Here is a 19,708-nt window from a genome sequence, read left to right as displayed (position 1 = left end):
TGTCATTTAAGTTCTGTTGTTTTTATATGAAAATAGATATTATGAACAAGACACCCAAAGTTTTTGTTATTTCTTTCCATTCGAAAGACCTGTTTATCAAGCATTTTTACTTTAATTACATACATGTTTTTATATATTTTTATAAATATGACAACAATCACATAACCCACAGAGAGATCGCACTGTCCGAGAGTTTGGGAATATTCACACATAATTTATACACATTAAACATGATATCAGAGTTTTAAAATCAAACATTTAAAAAAAGAAAAATACATCACGGTTGTTTAAGCCAATAAGCATTAAGCTTTGTCGTCAGCAAGTCGTTTCCCATCGTGCTTTTGGTCAGCGCAGTCGGTGAAGAGCAACTGTGCTCGACTGCAGAATCCGACACATCCGCCTTGCCATCGCGAGAGATTTTTGACATACGTCAGCCTGACATCAGAGCAAGGCGGACCGCCCTCGGACACTTTTCTAACCAGCTTCTCGCGCTGATCACCGGTAATCGGTTCTGCGCAGATTTTGCTCATCTCAAACAAGCCTAATCTCCTGAACTCCAAACTGAATGTCAGAATGGGAAAGAAAGGTGATTTAAGCAATGTTGAACGTGGCATGGGTTTTGTTGCCAGATGGGTCGGTCTGAGTATTTCACAATCTGCTCAGTTACTGGGATTTTCACGCACAACCATTTCTAGGGTTTACAAAGAATGGTGTGAAAAGAGAAAAACATCCAGTATGCGGCAGTCCTGTGGGCGAAAATGCCTTGTTGATGCTAGAGGTCGATGTCTCGCCTGATGAGTCTCGATTTCTATTAAGACATTCAGATGGTAGAGTGCAGGCTGGTGGTGGTGTAATGGTGTGGAAGGATGTTTTCTTGGCACACTTTAGGCCCCTTAGTGCCAACTGGGCATCGTTTAAATGCCACGGCCTACCTGAGCATTGTTTCTGAGCATGTCCATCCCTTTATGACCACCATGTCCTCTGATGGCTACTTCCAGCAGGATAATGCACCATTTCACAAAGCTCGAATCATTTCAAATTGGTTTCTTGAACATGACAATAAGTTCACTATACTAAAATGGCCCCCACAGTCACCAGATCTCAACCCAATAGAGCGTCTTTGGGATGTGGTGGAACGGGAGCTTCGTGCCCTGGATGTGCATCCCACAAATCTCCATCAACTGCAAGATGCTGTCCTATCAATATGGGCCAACATTTCTAAAGAATGCTTTCAGCACCTTGTTGAATCAATGCCACGTAGAATTAAGGCAGTTCTGAAGGCGAAAGCGGGTCAAACACAGTATTAGTATGGTGCTCCTAATAATCCTTTGGATGGGTGTATATAGATTCCAGAACAGAGCCGTGACACTTCTACTGGCAGTTGTAAAGAGGATATACTAGATGAGCTATGGAAATAGCTGTGGTTTACCAGCAACATGAAAATTATCAAATGGACAGTTTGATGGATGAGCCATGTTGAAAACCTGGTCTTTGCTTGGCAAGTGAAAACAATGTTTATGTCTTATTGATTGTGTGTACCTTTGCGCTGGTGCACCGGTATGCAACGCTCCTCGCCGTCAACACCCTGGAAAAATCCAACCAGACTCATAACAATGACATTTTCATAACATCAAATCATGCTTAACATGAAAATGTACAGTAGCTTAATACATAGCCACTTAACAAAAAATAAATCTTGATTTGAGTTATTATATTAGAAAAAGAGCACGATACATCAAACTTACATTTCCCTTTTACTTACAATTTATGATTGCTTAAGACAATGGTCATTGTACAAATAAAATATTGATACTTTACATGAACTAAGAATTTAAAAAAAAAATCTACAGCATTTATTAATCTCAGTTAATGTTGAATACATTTTTTAAATTAAAATGTTTGATTGTTGAACAAGCAATGAACAACTTTTTTTTTTATTAACTACATTAACAAAAACAACCTTTTTTTGCCAACCAGCCACTGTGGCTAAAGGTTTTAAAAGTTACTGGGCATTTTCACTGGCCCCAGTTTTGACATTGATACAATGGGTAAAACTTTTTTATATTATCTCATAATTTGGCAGCATTTGGCTACTGTCACTTTAAAGGGTTAGTTCACTCAAAAATGAAAATTATTTCATTAATTACTCACCCTCATGTCGTTGGACACCTGTAACACCTTCGTTCATCTTCAGAACACAAATGAAGATATTTTTGTTGAAAGCTGATGGCTGAGAAAGGCCTCCATTGGCATTCAGTACATTCCCACTCACAAGACCCATAAAGGCACTAAAGACTTCGTTACAAAGTCCATCTCACTACAGGGGCTGTACAATAATTTTACAATGCGACGAAAATAGTTATTGTGCGCACAAAAATCAAAATAACGATATAATCCACCAAATTATTGACGTGAACTTGACGCATGCGCGAGAATATGACGCAGCTCTGCCGTTCGAATCATAGCGAATACATGACCCGGAAGAGGAGGAGCGCCGCTATCGCGTGAGTTCACGTCCGAGACCTACACGGAAGACAATATCTTGGCAGATAAAGTCATTATTTTGATTTTTTTTGTGCACAAAAACTGTTTTCACCGCTTGGTACAATTATTGTACAGTCACTGTAGTGAGATGGACTTTGTAACGAAGTCTTTAGTGCCTTTTATGGGTCTTGTGAGTGGGTCAGTTGAAATGTACTGAATCCCAATGGAGGCCTTTCTGAAGCCTTTCTCAACCATCAGCTTTCAACAAAAATATCTTCATTTGTGTTCTGAAGATGAACGAAGGTCTTACAGGTGTCCAACGACATGAAGGTTGACATCATTTTCATTTTTGGGTGAACTAACCCTTTAAGAGCTGACGCACGGATCCACTACACTGTTACACGTTTTCTTTCTCAGCAGTTTAAGTTCACTTAAAACAGAACTGACTGTGTTTACGTGAACACTCACCAAGACCGCAATTGACTATTTACGCAGCTTTATGTACGCACTTTGGGTGTGAGCAAAAAAAAATCTGCGGGAATGAGTAAAATTATGCACAATACAAGCAATCCTACGTTGAAATTCAATCCCTGTAACAGCAACAATATTCATCCGAAGCAAATGAAGCGAGTGAGAGGAGGCGGGTTTGTGTGTCAATCGCCGATTGAGAGAGAGAAAGAGACGCTGGTTTATTGTGTGTTAATTCTGCGGAAAATTAGATATTTCAGTATCGATATGTACCAAGAAATAGATCTTTTTGACAACACTACATTACACATAGTTTATTAATACCGACTATAATTGAAAATTGTATATACTATATATAAAATTCAACCCGCCAAAGTGGCTAGTAGGAGTGACGCCACTGCTGAAATACACACGCATGTGATTGGTGTTAATGTCAAGCCCTGTATATTATCTATATTTATACAGTATATATTTTTAATTATGTTTCCGAGAGCTGTGTAATAAGAGGTGATAGTCATGTGCTTATGATGGATAAAGCTCTGTAAACGTGACTCACAGTGTTTTCTTGTCTATGTCGTAGCTGTAGCGTGAGGTCTCCGAGAATCTGGCTGAGAGTGGCCCTCACCGCCGTGTTGATGCTGCGCTGATGACAACTCGATTTGTACGTCTCGATACACACCTGGAGGCACACAAACATGCAACAAAGATTTTCAGCAACTTCTCATAGGCACTGTGGATATTTTTGTCCGGGCGTGACTAGCGGTGACGCGCTTCCAAGATGGCGACGGCCAGCTCGTCTCTACTTTATGCTTCAGAACGGCTCATCGGAATCCTATGGGTGACGTCCACAACAGTAAAAGAAATGGACTTCAACGGCGAAAAGTGAAGTAAATTAGAAGCACTCACTCCCTGATGGCTGAGCGTACTGCGCAGCGTCAGACTGAGCTTGACGACGGTAATGTGACGTGAGCCTCCTGTCTGGCAGTTGTAAGTCTTCTAGTAGTTGTGGAAAGGGAAATCTGAATCACGTTGTTTAAAGGTCCCATGGTATGGATTATTTTATTATTTTATAATGTTTCCTGAGGTGTGCTTATACTGTTAATATGGTTTTTACATCAAAAAAAAACTTTTTTTCATATTTTTATGGTATGAAACGTTCAAATCAAGCCATTTGTGAACGCATATCGCTAATTATTACTATACCTTTCATTCACTTAGTTTAATAGTGTTTATTGTCATTGTTTCCTTCTGTGATCCTGCATCGTGGACAAGGTTGCTACATTTTCCACACAAAAACTCCATAATTTTAAATTGTGAAATGGTTCTGTTGTCCACAACGGTAGGTTTTGAGCGCTGCTTACAGAGGCAGATGTGAGGGTATTATTTTAATTTTCTATTTTCTTTTATTTTCTTTAATCCATTGATAACTGAAAGAAAATGCGCCTAGAGTACAGCTTAATGACCGAGTGTAATGTTGCTCTAGTAATGAACGCAACTTGCTCGTGCATCTGATTGACAAATAAACTGCGCACTCTTATATTATTGTTTTTGTTAATATTGTGGTTATTTTGCCTCGTACATTCTGTGCAAAAGCACTTATTTGAACGTAGTCATTTAACTTAACTGTGCACATGCATTTTAGACATGTCATGTAGTTTTAAACATGCAATAAATGCACATCCATGAATAATGTGCTATCCTTTTTATTAGGCTAAATCGCATTTTACTTCTGGGCTAAATGGGCCATTTCAGGAGAATCCATCATTTAAAATTCATCAGAGTTATGGAAATGTATCAACATTTTACAAATAAAGTTTCGAAGAAGGATACTTTCTACATCCTTGTATCCTGCGGTCACTCCGGAACTAGGTTCCTCCATCGATTTTGTTAAAAAAAGAAGATTCGAAAAGGATTCGAAAACAACAGTGCGGAATCGATTCTTGGAATTGGAATTGGAATCAGAATCGATTCCAAAAATTTCGGAATCGACCAGCCCTAGCTGTGAGTCTTTAGTGAAAACACCCATTGTTGTGATTGGCTGATAACTTTGCATTTGAAATAAGATTACGTGCAGAGGGGGCGTGGCTTAGTCAGGCGCAAGCAGCTGCAGCACTCACTGCCAGTCGAGAGAGACGGAGCTGGGGAAAGATTGCTGAGGAAGTGTTATTGTACCAATTTTTTGAGAGCGTGAGTTTATTTTGTTTGTATCTGAGACAGGGGCGAGGCTACATAAGGGCCAGGGTGGCACTGGCCCACTCAGATTGACGGCTGGCCCACCCAATCAGAACAGACAAAAAAAAAAAAAAAAAAAAAAAATTGGGATAGCAGAAAGAATATGCCTATGTGACAACACAAATCACTTAAACACGTACAAAAAGTTTCATTAAAAAATAGGGCTGTCAAATATGTTAATAACGCGTTAACGCAAATTCATTTTAACAGCACTAAATGTATTAACGCAGCGCGCATTTTCTGTTTGATCTGTGGCATAGGGCATAGTAGTTGGAAAAAGTGAGAGCAGTCAGACGCAAAGGATGCAGCAGCAAACATTAATAGGGAAAGAAAAGGGTTGACATTAATATTCTAAACCAAAAGAGCAGTTATTGCCAACATAAGCTACCACATAAGCTACCACATTTTTTGTTTAACTTTTATTAGACTTCAGAAAGAAATGTGCGTTTTTTTCACAAAGCGCATTCTCTGCAGTCCGAGGGCGATGCACTGCAGCTCACTCTCGCTCATGTCTGAGGTAAATCATTATCACCGATTACAGTACACCTGTTTTATTGAACTAAATACATTACAATCGGCTAAATCGAATGCACAGGTTACTTTCCTCAACAAGCGCGCTCCCGAGTCCGTGTTCTTCACACTGTCCACGTAAATCGCAGCCCAGTTCGGTGCGCACACGCAAAATACCGGCAGTTCAATAGGGAGCGCGCGTCTCTTAAAGGGGCCACACTATATTCCTACTCGTTGAATATGGACCTCCTCCGGGTATGGTGTGGTTCTGGTGCGCTCACTGGTACACATTACCAATTTTTCATACGAACTGTGCCCTGCTCTGAATTAAACTTCCAGTGTAAAAACTCCCTTTATATTCTTAAAATGAGAGAAATCACTACTTACACTTAATTTTAAAGTTTAGGCTTAAGAGACATGAACAATTTCTTAGATAAACATCTATGACCTTTGATATGTCTAATCTTCATGCTGTATTGATTATTATTGAATAAGTATGGTTTCACTAATAATAAATGTACATTTGCATAAAGCATGCATATTTGTCCATACTCATGTTGATTAGAGTATTAAAAACTTAATTTTAGATTTACAATTGCTAAAAATGTGCGATTAAATTGCGATTAATCACGAGTTAGCTCATGACAATCATGCAATTAATAGCGATTAAATATTTTAATCGATTGACAGCCCTATTAAAAAATAATTACGGTAGAGCGAAAACATTTTCATATAACTGCCTTATTGCAACAGCCAATCAATAAGCTTAGTAGTAATGTTTAGCCAATCTCGTATTGTTGAGGGGATGGGAAGATGAGTTTACGTCTGCTAGTGAAATAAACTTTTAACACGGGCCACGGTGCATAACACAAGACGAAATTCTCACAGGTTAAGCTGCAAATACATGTTTGATAACAGTTATACTGAGTTGCATTAGTTGACAAGAACTGGTTATTCCATTTTAAAATGAACCCAATTATTGAACACTGATGTCATGTTAGTGGTCATATAGCAGCACAATATCTATATTTGTCTTCCTTGCAATAGGCTTTGTAGCAGCTTGTTATAAACTAATTTTGTATATATGAATTATATGAATTTGTTGGCGAAAAATAAATCATATATAGCTTATATTTACTGTCAAGTGATTTTGTCCCATATTGTTAAATTTGTGTAATTTGAGAGTAGTCATTGAGGTCCACCCTATTCCACCAAGGTCCACTCAGTTAAAAATTTCTGGCCTCGCCACTGATCTGAGAGCTCTGAATAAACAAGCAACGTTATTCCTCTCACAAAATGCTTTTGCCAGAGCTAACAACAAACACGACATCGACATGAATACAGTAAGAGCTTCTTTTGAGCATAATTACTAGAGCAGCGTCCTTCAAACGGCAGTTTGGGCAAGTGTGCACTGCAGATATACTGTGATTGACAGATCCGAACATTATAAAGAATGTCACACTCTCGCACACTCACAGTGTTTGTGATGTGGAAAGGTCTCTGCTAAGCCCGTCTCTGATCAACTGATCTCTGAGTGAATGGAATCTTTCATTAATCAAACAGAACGACTGACCGCAGAGCATCTGCCGCTGTGTGTCTCTGTCATGGAAAAAGGATCTGAGACGTGGCATCGGCGACCACGGTAACCTGTATCCACGGCAACGGATGACACGCGGTTGGAACATTGGTTTCATGATGGAAGTGAGATGTCGGGGGAGAGGCCGTCGCTGTGACATCCTGGCCTTACAAGAACATTAAAACGCCATAGTCAACTTTCAGTGGCCTCAAAATAATATCTGGACACTTGGACACAAACATCTACAATGTTTAATAGAACATCTGCATTTCTGCAAACCAATGCAGCTAGAGCTTTTCTCAGAACTAATGTCATATTTTGGAGCAATTTTGCAATGACTGTTGCAAATGGTGTCAAGCTGGACGTATGAAGTCGGAGAACCCACAGGTGTAGTTCATCCCATTAACTATGGACATCCCCTTTATGGCCAAATAGCATTTGTCTTTACATTGATTAGTGGCTATATATCTATTGTTTTATTATTTTTACCATACAAACTATGCACAACTGTGTTATCCCATGTTATTTGTTATGCCATGGTCTGTCTGAATACTCAATTCTGATTGGCTGGAAGGTGCATTAAAACCATTTAATGCACAGGTAGTTTCAGTCAGTTTAAATCCCCGCATTATATCAATGCACTGTTTTTTATTGAAGCAGACACACACACACACACATACACACAGGGAGTTTTTCTACTGAATCATTACATTGCATTTCTCAGCAACAAGGGAGTATCATAGCTAGCTGTGCATTAAACCATTTGAATGCACTCTGCTTAGTGGTTCTTTGCCTCCATCACGTCAAATTAAAATCTTTTAATGCACAGCTAGCCGAGATTTACCCCGACTAAAAATGAACACGTTTGCTTTGATATTCTGTTATCCATGCAGTGTCCAAATACTCCATGGGTCTGCTGTATGACTGCACATGTTTGCTTCAGCCTCTTTATTTATGGCCTGTTCCCTGGGGCTCCTCAGATCAGGCCAGTGTGAGTACCAGACCCATTTACACATGATGATGTGCTTTTATGAGCCGTTTATGGCCAAGCAGGGCAAGATAACGAAGTCAAACACACAAAGGAGGGGGAGAAACCCAGTCTACAGTGTGAGATCTGATCACTTAACATGCAACTGATCATCTTACGCAACTAAAATGTGCATAATAAATCAAATCTGCATGCATGGTTCATATCTAAAAATTTCCCTTACAGGAAAGAAAACTGACAGCATTATGAGGTTAAAAAATGTGAGGCGACGATTTAAAATATTTCCCCCCAAAAAATGAAATGTGACTGCACTGATGAAGATTTAAAGCCGTGATTCAGATTTCATAGAGACATAACCAGAGCCTTCTCTGATACTACATGGGTCAGCTTCAGCTTAATTAAGTCTTACATTTGTTTTAACTTATTTGACCTCTCAGGGACACAAAACATGGTCTAAAGGGATAGTTCATCCAAAAAAATAAAAGTCCTGTCATTATTTATTCACACAAACCTGTATGACTTTCTTTCTTCTGCAAAATACACAAAAAGGATGTTGAATAATGTGTCAATTGCCCACACAATGAAAGTCAATGCGGTCCAAAATGACACTTGTACCCCTTTGACTTTCATTGTACTAGCAAACAAGACAGAGCCATATTTCGAAATAACTTATTTTGTGGTCAAAAGAAAAAAGTACGTCATACATGTTTGGAACGACATGGGGTTTAATAAATAACGAAAAAAACTTTCATTTTTGGGTGAACTATCCCTTTAAATCAGCAAAAAAGGAGGTACGATAAATACTATCATAATGCATACATACCTTATTTTATGTATTATAAATAGTATGACTGTTGTTGTTTTTTTCTAATTAAAGTAATGGTAATTGTTTTGTTTTTTTTGCATTACAGCAATGAGAAAAATGTCAATGTCCCTATTCACTACAAAAATTAGGAAATAATACAATATATATGGTCCTTAATGGTCCTAAAATAACAGCAAAAAGTAAACTTAAGGCAATAGAAGGCCATCACATTTAAGGGCCAATCTTAGAGTTTGTATGGAAGTGATTTGTGGAACCGCAGTACAAGTGTGATAGTGAGCAAACTGCTGCGTGGTCCTCATTAAAGCACAGCTTCACACCAGAGCAGTCTTTAACGGCCCTTTGACAAGGACTTCAGTGAGAGGGTTGCCAGAATGACTCCAGATCTCATTCTGTCAGTCAGACGCCAATAAAGCATGTCCTACCTCAGCAATTCTCAAGATGTTGTGCCCATTGATCTCAAACGTAGAGGAGTAGGTGACACAAAGCAGGACCTACAACACAAAGAACTACAAAACATTAGCCATCTAATATAACAGCCATTTGGCAGCATCTCCACCAATAATGATTCAACACTTCAGTTTTAGAAACAGGAGATGAGGAACAACACAATGTGTCTAGGGACGACCGTGTGCCAGTAATGCTGCAAATCCATCCAATTAGACGGCAGGTGCAGAGCTGACACTGAATTGATTAAGCCTGCTTGAAGCAACACAATATTGTAGACTATTCCAGCTCAATGCAAGGCTTTTCTTCACAAACCACATCACACACACTGATGATGAAGGTACACAGATTGAAAGACGGACCTTCATGACCTCCACCTGCAGGTCTTCGTGCAGGGCAGGCGTCACCCTGATGGCTTGCAGGATCTGACTCAACAGCTGCTTCTCTGGAGCCTCTTTTTCCACAGCAACAAAGCAATCCTCACACAGGATCTTCTGTCAACGCCACAAGACAACAGCAGAAAATGCTAAAGGCTGAGAAGAGTATGAACTAACCAACATTCACAAGATAATTGAACACTGGCCATCTTGCCATGTTTGCATACTGCAAAAAAATGCTTTTCTTACTCAGTATTTTTGTCTTGTTTCTAGTCTAAATATCTAAAAATTCATCACATTAAGAAACATTTAAGTTTTGTTTTGGGAAAAAATTACTCAAAATTAAGAGAGTTTTATCTTAAAATAAGATAAATAATCTGCCAGTGGGGTAAGTAAAATAATGTTGTTTTAAGATTATTTTACTTACCCCATTGGTAGATTATTTTGCTTATTTTAAGCAAAAACTCTCTTAATTTTGAGTTATTTTTTCCCAAAACAAGACAATTACTTTTGTTTGTCTAGTAAATACTTATTATTTTAAGAATTTTTAGATGTTCTGACTAGAAACAAGACAAAAATACTACGTGAGAAAAGCTTTTTTGCCGTGTAAACGGAATTATAAAACGTATAAAATGTGAGGGTTTGTATGCGAAACTTGCTACCGCAAAGCTAAGCATTCAGTGTAAAATTCATCATCATTTTAAAACCTCTTAAAAATATAACAGCAAGTTCCCTTACTATATACGTTAAAAACAAAACTTTAATAGATCCCGTTACACATTTCATAACATTTTACAGTATAATGTTAAAAAAAAAAAATTTGCAAGGGAAAAAGAAAGTCATCTTATAAGTTACTATTCACATTCAACTTTGATTCTTCATGCGTCTCTCTCTTTACACCCGTGTTTTTCAATGTGGTTATCAGTGTATATATAGGTGGGTAAAACATATGGTTATTTATTTTCTATATTAACATTATTTAAGTTAAAGGTGCAGTAAGCGATTTCTGAGAAAAACTGTTGAAAGTGGATCGGACTCAGCAGCACAACACACTTGTAGCCAATCAGCAGTAAGGGGTGTGTCATTCATGATGGAGGAGGAGAGAGAATGACCCCATCAGCAGTAGGGGTGTGTCCACTCATGATGGCGGAGGAGAGAGACCCCATTAGCAGTAGGGGCGTGTCCACTCATGATGGGGGAGGAGAGAGAGAGAGAGCCAATCAGCGGTAGGGGGCGTGTCCACTCATGAAGGGGGCGGAGAGAGTGACCCCATCAGCAGTAGGGGGCGTGTCCACTCATGATGGGGGAGGAGAGAGTGAGCCAATCAGCGGTAGGGGGCATGTCCACTCATGATGAGGGCAGAGAGAGTGACCCCATCAGCAGTAGGGGGCGTGTCCACTCATGATGGGGGAGGAGAGAGTGAGCCAATCAGCAGTAGGGGGTGTGTCCACTCATGATGGGGGAGGAGTGAACTAATCAGCAGTAGGGGGCGTGTCCACTCATGATGGGGGAGGAGAGAGTGACCCCATCAGCAGTAGGGGGTGTGTCCACTCATGATGGGGGAGGAGAGAGTGAGCCAATCAGCGGTAGGGGGTGTGTCCACTCATAATGAGGGCGGAGAGAGTGACCCCATCAGCAGTAGGGGGCATGTCCACTCATGATGGGGGAGGAGAGAGTGAGCCAATCAGCAGTAGGGGGCGTGTCCACTCATGATGGGGGAGGAGTGAACTAATCAGCAGTAGGGGGCGTGTCCACTCATGATGGGGGAGGAGTGAGCCAATCAGCACTAGGGGGCTAGTCCACTCATGATGGGGGAGGAGAGAGTGAGCCAATCAGCAGTAGGGGGCGTGTCCAATCATGATGATGGGGGAGGAGAGAGTGAGCCAATCAGCAGTAGGGGTGTGTACAAATGAAGGGGAGGAGAGAAAGTGAGCCAATCAGCAGTTAGGGTGTGTCCACACATGATGGGGTAGGAGAGAGTGAACAATAGGGACATTTTTAGAAAGACTGTAGAAATAGAAATGGCTGAGAGACATTACAAAAGAGAAAGCTTTATGAGACCCATGTTAATATTAGTAAAGCTTTCCATTGCAGGAGAGATGTTAGAGATTGGGGAGGCCTGAAAACGGATGCAGAGGTAGTTGTTTCTGGTAGGAGTTGCTTCTGCTCCATATGCGAGAAAAATTGGTTTTGATGTTTTACAGAACCAAAATATGCTGGTACTGTAATGTTAGCTTTAGTAACAGGACATTTTTGAGTGGTGTTGTTTGACTGGAGCTGCTGTGCTGCTAGTGACTAACAACCAACTCATGCTTGTATTTACTCTTGTGTGCTGCATGTTCATTTTTTTGTTCTTAAAGGGGGGGTGAAATGCTGTTTCATGCATACTGAGCTTTTTACACTGTTAAAGACTTGGATTCCCATCCTAAACATAGACAAAGTTTCAAAAACTAATGTTGGACGTTTGATGGAGTATTTCTGTGTTAAAAACTTTCAGAGAGTTTTTTTCGAGTATGGCTCGGCTTGACGTGAACAGAGCGGAAGGTCCTTGTATGGGCAGTACGGGCTCTTCTCCCGGGAGGGGGCGCTCGCGTGTGACTAGAGTGAGTGAAGAAATGGACGCCCATAAACACTCTTTTGCAGGTGCAGATCCAGTCATCCGTGAACACTTCTGACGCGCCCTATGGTTGCGTCGCGCTCCACTTAATTCCTATGGGTGACGTCGAGCGACTTCAACGCTTCAGCACAGCATTCCGGGAAGACAGCGCTGCATTTGAACGCAGAAATGATGGGAAGCTTCACAACATCGCTTCAGTTGCGTCGCAAAGTGGATTTCCACAGTCACTGCCGTCAGGACTTCACCAAATCATACCAAAGAAGTGTGATTTTGATGGTGCGGTCCCAGCGATAAAGGTTCGGTCCTGCTTTCGAAGCAGCCGGTGAGTAAAACTGCTTCAAATGTCTGTGCTGTTGGCTATCGTCACGTGAGTAAACATCAGTAAACGACACGATCGCGTGCTTCGTCATTCAAATGCGCTAACGGTTACTAACGGTACAGCCTATATTTCTTTTATAAGTATAATAAAACTAAAGACTTTTCGGAGATATGAAGGATGCAATACTACTCTATAGGTACTCAAGATTGACATGAGATTGACTGAAACTGAGTATTTCACCCCCTTTAACTTAAATACTGTAAATTTAAGTTCAATCTGTAAAACTTGCTGTTGTATTTTTAACAGTAAAGTTATGGCAACCACAGCTGCCATTTCTACTGTATATTCTAGTCCCAAGCTATGGTCTATTCATGTACAAACATTCCAACGTGAGCTATGAGTCTAACACTGGCTTAGCAATACCATAAATTACAAACAAAACATACTGTCCTGCTTTATCTTAAGTGTACCAAAATAATTGTGCATGTGTTGAGTAATGCGCACACCTGCATTCCAGTGAGGGCCGTCTGAGCCAGTTTAGTGTTTTTAGACTCCAGTGCCATCTGAAGAGGGAAGAAACACTTCTCTCTGCACAAAAACAGTTCACATTAATAACACTGCACAACATGAAAGATGAAACTCATGAAGAGTACTGAAGCGTTTTCTAGTGTCACTGTCAGCCTCTGATGATTCAGAGATCAGACACTTTGAATAAAAGCATCTGCTATATAAATAAATACAGAAAAAGCTTTAAAAAGCAATCCCATTTCAACGGTACAGTTGAATAATTCTTATGCATTTGGATAGAGTAATTCTTATGCATTGTTTACCCTGTTTACAAATTAGAGATATAAATAGGGATTGTGCTTGTCTATTGACTTTTATGGATTATGGATCATCATAAAGACTATGTGAGAAATATATCTGAGAAAATACAAATGTTGCCAATACAAATATTGTATATGGAATCAAAATGCTTGCCTGAGTTTAAATGGTGGTATTTTAACTGATCCATTCTGAGCTTGAAGGGTCTCTGTAAAATCACAGGGGAAATAAGTGGGGGTTACATGATACTATTATATAAAATTAGAAAAACAATATTTAAAAAATAAATAAAAAAAAACTTGAACACATTCAAAGAAATTAACATCATGTCAATATGACAAAACATTATTTGAAACCTCGACATTCCTAACAATTTAACGTTTGTCAACCGGTAGAGGTTTTGTGTACGTTTTTAAGCATTGCGGTTTAAAAGGTGATTTTAAACAGTTGAAATGCAAAAAGCAGTCAGAGAGACTGTTTCAGAGTCTGTCTGAAGCCCCGTTTCCAACAAAATTACCAGCAACAATTTGTCCCAGGAACTTTCCCCCCCAGACCTGTTGCTGTCTCAATACCGTGAAGATTGGTTAGAAGGACTGCGCATGGCTTTTCAGTTCCCACTGGATTTCTGCATTTAAACTTAATAAACCCTGAACCTTGTCGTCGATCCATCTGTAGTATTTTTTAAACTTTTAGGTTAAAATAAAATGGTGTGTTGAGTCAGCCAATCAAAATGCTACGTGAACTCAACCAATCAGCATGTCCAATGCCAAAGTCCCACCCCTGAAAGTTCCTGAAAAGTGCTACCTCACGAGCAGGGATGTTTTGAGGGGGAAATTTATACTTGGAACCTCATTTAGAAACAAACGAAGTACCACCCCAAAGTCCCTAGTTCCTGGGGAAAGTTGCTGAGGTGGAAACGTGGCTTGAGAGACATGCACATGAAGTTCAGCTCCGCATATAACTGAACTGACTGTTTTCGTCCCCTAATTGGACTTCACACTTGTCTTTGCAAGTATCCTTATAAACACAATAATGTATGTCTTAAGTGAAGGTAAACAGTTAGGGCTATGTTGAAAAAAATCGATTCACCAATTCTGAATCGATTTTCATATTAAATTTCTAAAGATCGATCCGTAACTCAGAGGATCGATTTAATAATAGGCCTACATTTTCCCCGTGAATCTTAATTTGCCGCGTCATTGAATTCACGCATGCGCGCAAGGTGGAAGGACATTAAAACAACGAACATGGCAGCTTTGAAAACTCCAGCACCACCGCGGACAGAGAATACTAGAGTAAGTAAACAAACTCAAGCCGAAGCTCTCGTCACTATACCGCTGCCGCCGCGCTGAAGAAGCGCCGCGGACAGACCGAGTTTTCCCTCACTCTTCCTCTTCTCTCGTTACCGTGGTGGACAGAGAATACTAGAGTAAGGTAGACGGGTGCACTCGGGCTGCTGGATATGTCGAGAACGCGGCTTAAATCACAGCCGTTCTCACTGCAGCGCGTGCTTACTGCCAAGGAAGTTGTAATGGCTGCCTTGTCATGACAGCACGCGCCCTCTCCACAGAGCGTGTTGCTGACTAGAGCAGCCTGGAAGAGGGATTGTTCAACCATCAATACTCCATTAATTTGCAGTTGAATGTCTATAATAATAGCATCAATATGTTGCATAACTACAGTCCTGTAATATTCAGGTAACAGCTGGAAAAAAATGCTTTCTTTAAAAACACCTATCTAAATCTCAAAGATCGGATCGGATCAGATCGGATAATGATAATCCATTGAAGATCTTGAGAATCGGAATCGAATCGATTCTTGAAATTTGAATCGAAACCCAGCCCTATAAACAGTTGAGAAAGTAAACGTGTGTGTATCAGTGTATTGGATCTGTGCATTCACTCTTAAAGTGACAGCAGCCTAATATTACTGCTGCCGTCTGTCATCAATGATAATCAGACAACAAGAGAGAAAATCTCACTGCTCTTCACTGAATCACTTTCGAAACTTTAATAAAATATATATATAACTTCTACAGTGGTTTTTGATTACACATTTGATTACTTTATATGATTTATGTAGGCTAGTATTTATTATTTCTAATGCTTTGTGTTGATCAGGTATATGTCTATTTATTTGTTCTAATGCAGTTTTTTGTCATATTGCTTGTAATTAGTTTCTTTGTTCTTATTTTAATCACTGAAGGTTTACTTGTCTTCAGTAAGCTTGAGAGATTTGTTTTATGTAGGCTAGTATTTGTTTTTTGTGATACTGAAATTGGTGACAAGAATTATGAAATGCCAATGGTATAAAAATTATGATGTTAAAACAAAAATAACTACAGTCATCATGAAATAAAAGGACTCGTATCAATTCTTGCTATACTGTCATCTGAGCTATTCATTGATCCTGTAAATGAGCCACGGTGGCACAGCATCAGTTTAGAGACGCTCGGTTGTTTCCACAGCATGACTGACAGCGCGTGATATGCAGAAACACCGAAAGGTCATTTAAGTGCATGAAGCTCCACATTATCATAAACTATTGTATATGAAACTGAAGCTTTGCCCATCCATTAAACAGCCATTTAGTTAAACACAATGCAAGAACACAGAATCAGAACAAAACTATAATAATTTAAATATTTATAATATTAAAGATTACAATAAATAAGATTATTTATTATGGTTTATTAATTGTTTATTAAAATGTTCACTAAATATTATACTACTGCCACTAATACTAATAATAGTAATAACGTTGCTGTTATTTTATACATTTCTGGGTCGTAAAAGCAAAGTGCTTATGCACACAAAAAAACTATCCTCTCTCAAATCAATTACCAGGAAAAGAAAATGAAGTAATCATTAAAAGATTAAATTAACTATTAAAACACAGAAGCTTCCTCACAGACTGTGATTTAAAAGTACTGTCCAAGCCACCATGCCTCAATAATAGCAAATATGATTAACATTTCAATGGGATTCTACTCATAGTGCATGTCCAAAAACATATTATTAACATAGGACTTTATTTACATTTTTGACTGCATGCATTTTAAGAATAAAGAGGTTTAAAGCCAAACCATTCAACGTCATAATATTCAAATAAACATGGTTCAAAAGCACGCAGGTCGCATGCATATAGGCTCATTGCATGAGTGCACAATGGAAATAAAACTATTTATTTATTTTATTTCCGTTTGCATGTTTTCATTTCCATGCTGTTCTAAAATGTCATGTGCAATGAGACAACACGTCCTGTAACAGCTGTTATATGAGGATTCGGTTGCTGTGAAAGGCTGGCACACGTGTGCTTTCGTACTGTATACTGAATATTGTTGTTCTCAGACATAAAACATTATTTTTAATGCGCTGAACTCATTCATCCACACAGACGCTCCACAAACAGGTGCATCCCCATCTTACCGCACGCGACACCGCACGAGTCCCGGATCGCTTTGTGTTTACTGCCCGATGCCTCCTTCTGGAGCCTGCGAAAAATCTCCTCCATTGCCCCGATGATGAGGAGGATGATGATGATGATGATGATGGAGAAATGATATGGCGCTGCGTGCTGTAAATGATGGTTTCAGGCCTCCTGCCTAAGGCTCAGCATCCCTACAGTAGAGATGATTCACTTTAACAACAGTGATACGTCACTCTCCACGTCAGCTGTTATCCTTTTTCGGGGAAGCCGCAGGTATACTTACTATCACTACTAACAGTTTCGACAAGATTAAAGCGCACCTCCGGAGTTTGAGCTGCATTCTAGAGCACGCATCTGATCTGTAAGGTGGGTGTCCAGCTACTTCCCGTCCGCGAATTAAGGTATGAAAGCTACTATGGCGAAGGATTGGTTATTAATATTAATAAGCCACGCCTTCGTTGGTGGAGGGAAATGATGCAACGTCACTACTATCTCATTAATATATACTACGTTCATCTTTGCAAATGGAAGACTACCAATCAAAGTCAACATATCTGAATATATATTCATGAGGTAATATTTCGCCATAGTATACTTTATTATTTTCGTTCAGAAGAAGAAAAATTGCTGCATTATACATTATATGCAGTGTTCGGTGTATTTAGTTACTGTAATTTAATTCCGTTTCCATTGAAAAGTAAAGCAAGCTCTTATTTTTTCTGTAATTTAATTTAGATTAAATCTTTGAACACACACATCCTCTTTCATACTCACTCTACACCAGTGTTTGGTGTATTTAGGTACTAAGTAATTAGTAACTGTATTTTAATTAATTTCCCCTTGAAAAAGTAAAGTAAGGGATTACTTTTCTGTAATTTAATTACAGTTACTTCACAAGTATTTGAACTAAATACTAAATATAATTATACATAATACAACATTTAAAGTCTAACTTTTAAATGCATGTTTTTATGTATCCTTCTCACATTTACTTTGGACAGTTAATAAGAGTAATTTATGTAGTTTTATAATATTTATTTGATTGAATTAAAAGAGCTGTTTCATGTCTAACCTTGAATCGCTTAACTCAAGGTTGATATAGGATTTAGAAAGTAATTAAAAAGTAATAAATAATTAAATACTTTTAGGATAGAGTAATTTGTACAGTAATGTAATTACACTATTTAATATGTAATTAGTAACTAGTAATTAATTACTTTTTTAGAGTAACTTACCCAACAGTGATGATAATGGATCGCACTGATTAATGATTATGTCACGGTCATAGTCTTTTTATTTTATTTTACATATCCCTTTATTTGACAAATCATGAAATAAACCATAAACCATTCTTTTTTATTGCAATATTTTTATTGCAATATTTATTATAAATTATTTATCCGTGCATTATAATAAATTTTTCTTTTAATTGCATGTGCCTTATGATCTCTAATCAACTTTTTGAGTGACATCTCTTCTCTTCTCTGATGATGTGTGCACTGGTGTGTGGGCGGGGCAACCTGTCAGTCACATGAGATCGACCAATAGCAACCAACATCCATCCAATCAATTCCTCATGGATAAAAGTCTCCTGCGAAGTTCGAGTCCTAATGATTAATGATTATGTCACGTTAATAGACATCATTTTCCTTTTTAATTTTATTTAATATAGCCTACCCCTTTAATTGGCAAATTTAAAGTTGCCATGAAATCAAAATTCCCTATTCTTGTTTAGTTTTTTTTATGGAATATTGCTATATTTATTATAAATTATTTATCTTAATCAACTTTTTGAGTGGCATCTTTTTGTTTACTGGCGCGAGGGCGGGGCAACCTGCCACTCACATAAGACTGACCAATAGCAAACCAAAAAGTCCTGCCCTAGATGTATTAGGCTATATGGAGTTGAGGTTATATATATACATTACCTATATATATATATATATATATATATATATATATATATATATATATATATATATATATATATATATATATATATATATATATATATATATATATATATATATATATATATATATATATATATATATATGGCAAATTTAAAGTCTCCATGAAATTAAAATTGAATCTTTTTTTATTTTTATAGAAATATGTATGCAATATTTATTCTAAATGATTTATTTGCTCATTATTATAATTTTTTAATTAATGTGCCTCGTAATCTTTAATTAAGGATTATTTTTAAAAGATCAAAAGATCTTTAATCTTTCTGAAGACGTGATGTTTACTAAAGATTGTCGACCAATAGCAAACCACAACCATCCAATCATCCAATCATTTCCCCATGGATAAAAGTCCCGCCCTAGATTTTTCTTGCTCCAGATGCCAATTTAAATAAACAAAACATTAACAAAATGAGGATTAAGCCGTTACATTATTTCTGTTTAGACGTCTAGAGGATTCACAACAAGTGAATTTTAGTAAAACTTGTAGTTTGATTTTGTCTTTTTTTGTGCACGAAAAATAATTTGAGATTAGTAAAATGTTTATGTATATTTGACAACAACAACAAAGCACACACACACACACACACAAGCTTTTTATTGGGTTAGGGTTAGACGGGCAGACATTTATTTTTAGACTTTTATT

The 19,708-nt window shown here is 38.3% G+C and overlaps 1 protein-coding gene across 2 annotated transcripts in view; it reads right to left on the bottom strand.

Annotated features, from left to right (window-relative positions):
- Positions 1 to 17,515, bottom strand: part of arfgef3 (ARFGEF family member 3) — a 69,657-nt gene extending 52,142 nt beyond the window's left edge. The window contains exons 1-8 of one of the 2 annotated variants that reach the window (XM_067422559.1): positions 17,379 to 17,515; positions 17,095 to 17,286; positions 13,823 to 13,874; positions 13,348 to 13,429; positions 9,891 to 10,022; positions 9,507 to 9,575; positions 3,509 to 3,631; positions 1,540 to 1,585 (exon numbers count right to left, since the gene is read on the bottom strand). In XM_067422559.1, the coding sequence (XP_067278660.1) occupies positions 1,540 to 1,585; positions 3,509 to 3,631; positions 9,507 to 9,575; positions 9,891 to 10,022; positions 13,348 to 13,429; positions 13,823 to 13,874; positions 17,095 to 17,179 (589 nt within the window). In that variant the 5' untranslated portion in view covers positions 17,180 to 17,286; positions 17,379 to 17,515. Of the gene's footprint in view, positions 1 to 1,539; positions 1,586 to 3,508; positions 3,632 to 9,506; positions 9,576 to 9,890; positions 10,023 to 13,347; positions 13,430 to 13,822; positions 13,875 to 17,094 lie in introns of both variants that reach the window. The other variant, XM_067422560.1, reaches the window with a different exon arrangement.
- Positions 17,516 to 19,708: the final 2,193 nt, after the last annotated feature.

Source organism: Pseudorasbora parva, chromosome 17 (genome assembly GCF_024679245.1).
Source record: "Pseudorasbora parva isolate DD20220531a chromosome 17, ASM2467924v1, whole genome shotgun sequence".
NCBI classification, from domain to species: domain Eukaryota; kingdom Metazoa; phylum Chordata; class Actinopteri; order Cypriniformes; family Gobionidae; genus Pseudorasbora; species Pseudorasbora parva.
Note: the sequence above shows the minus strand (reverse complement) of the source record. Positions and strands in the feature narration are given on the sequence as shown.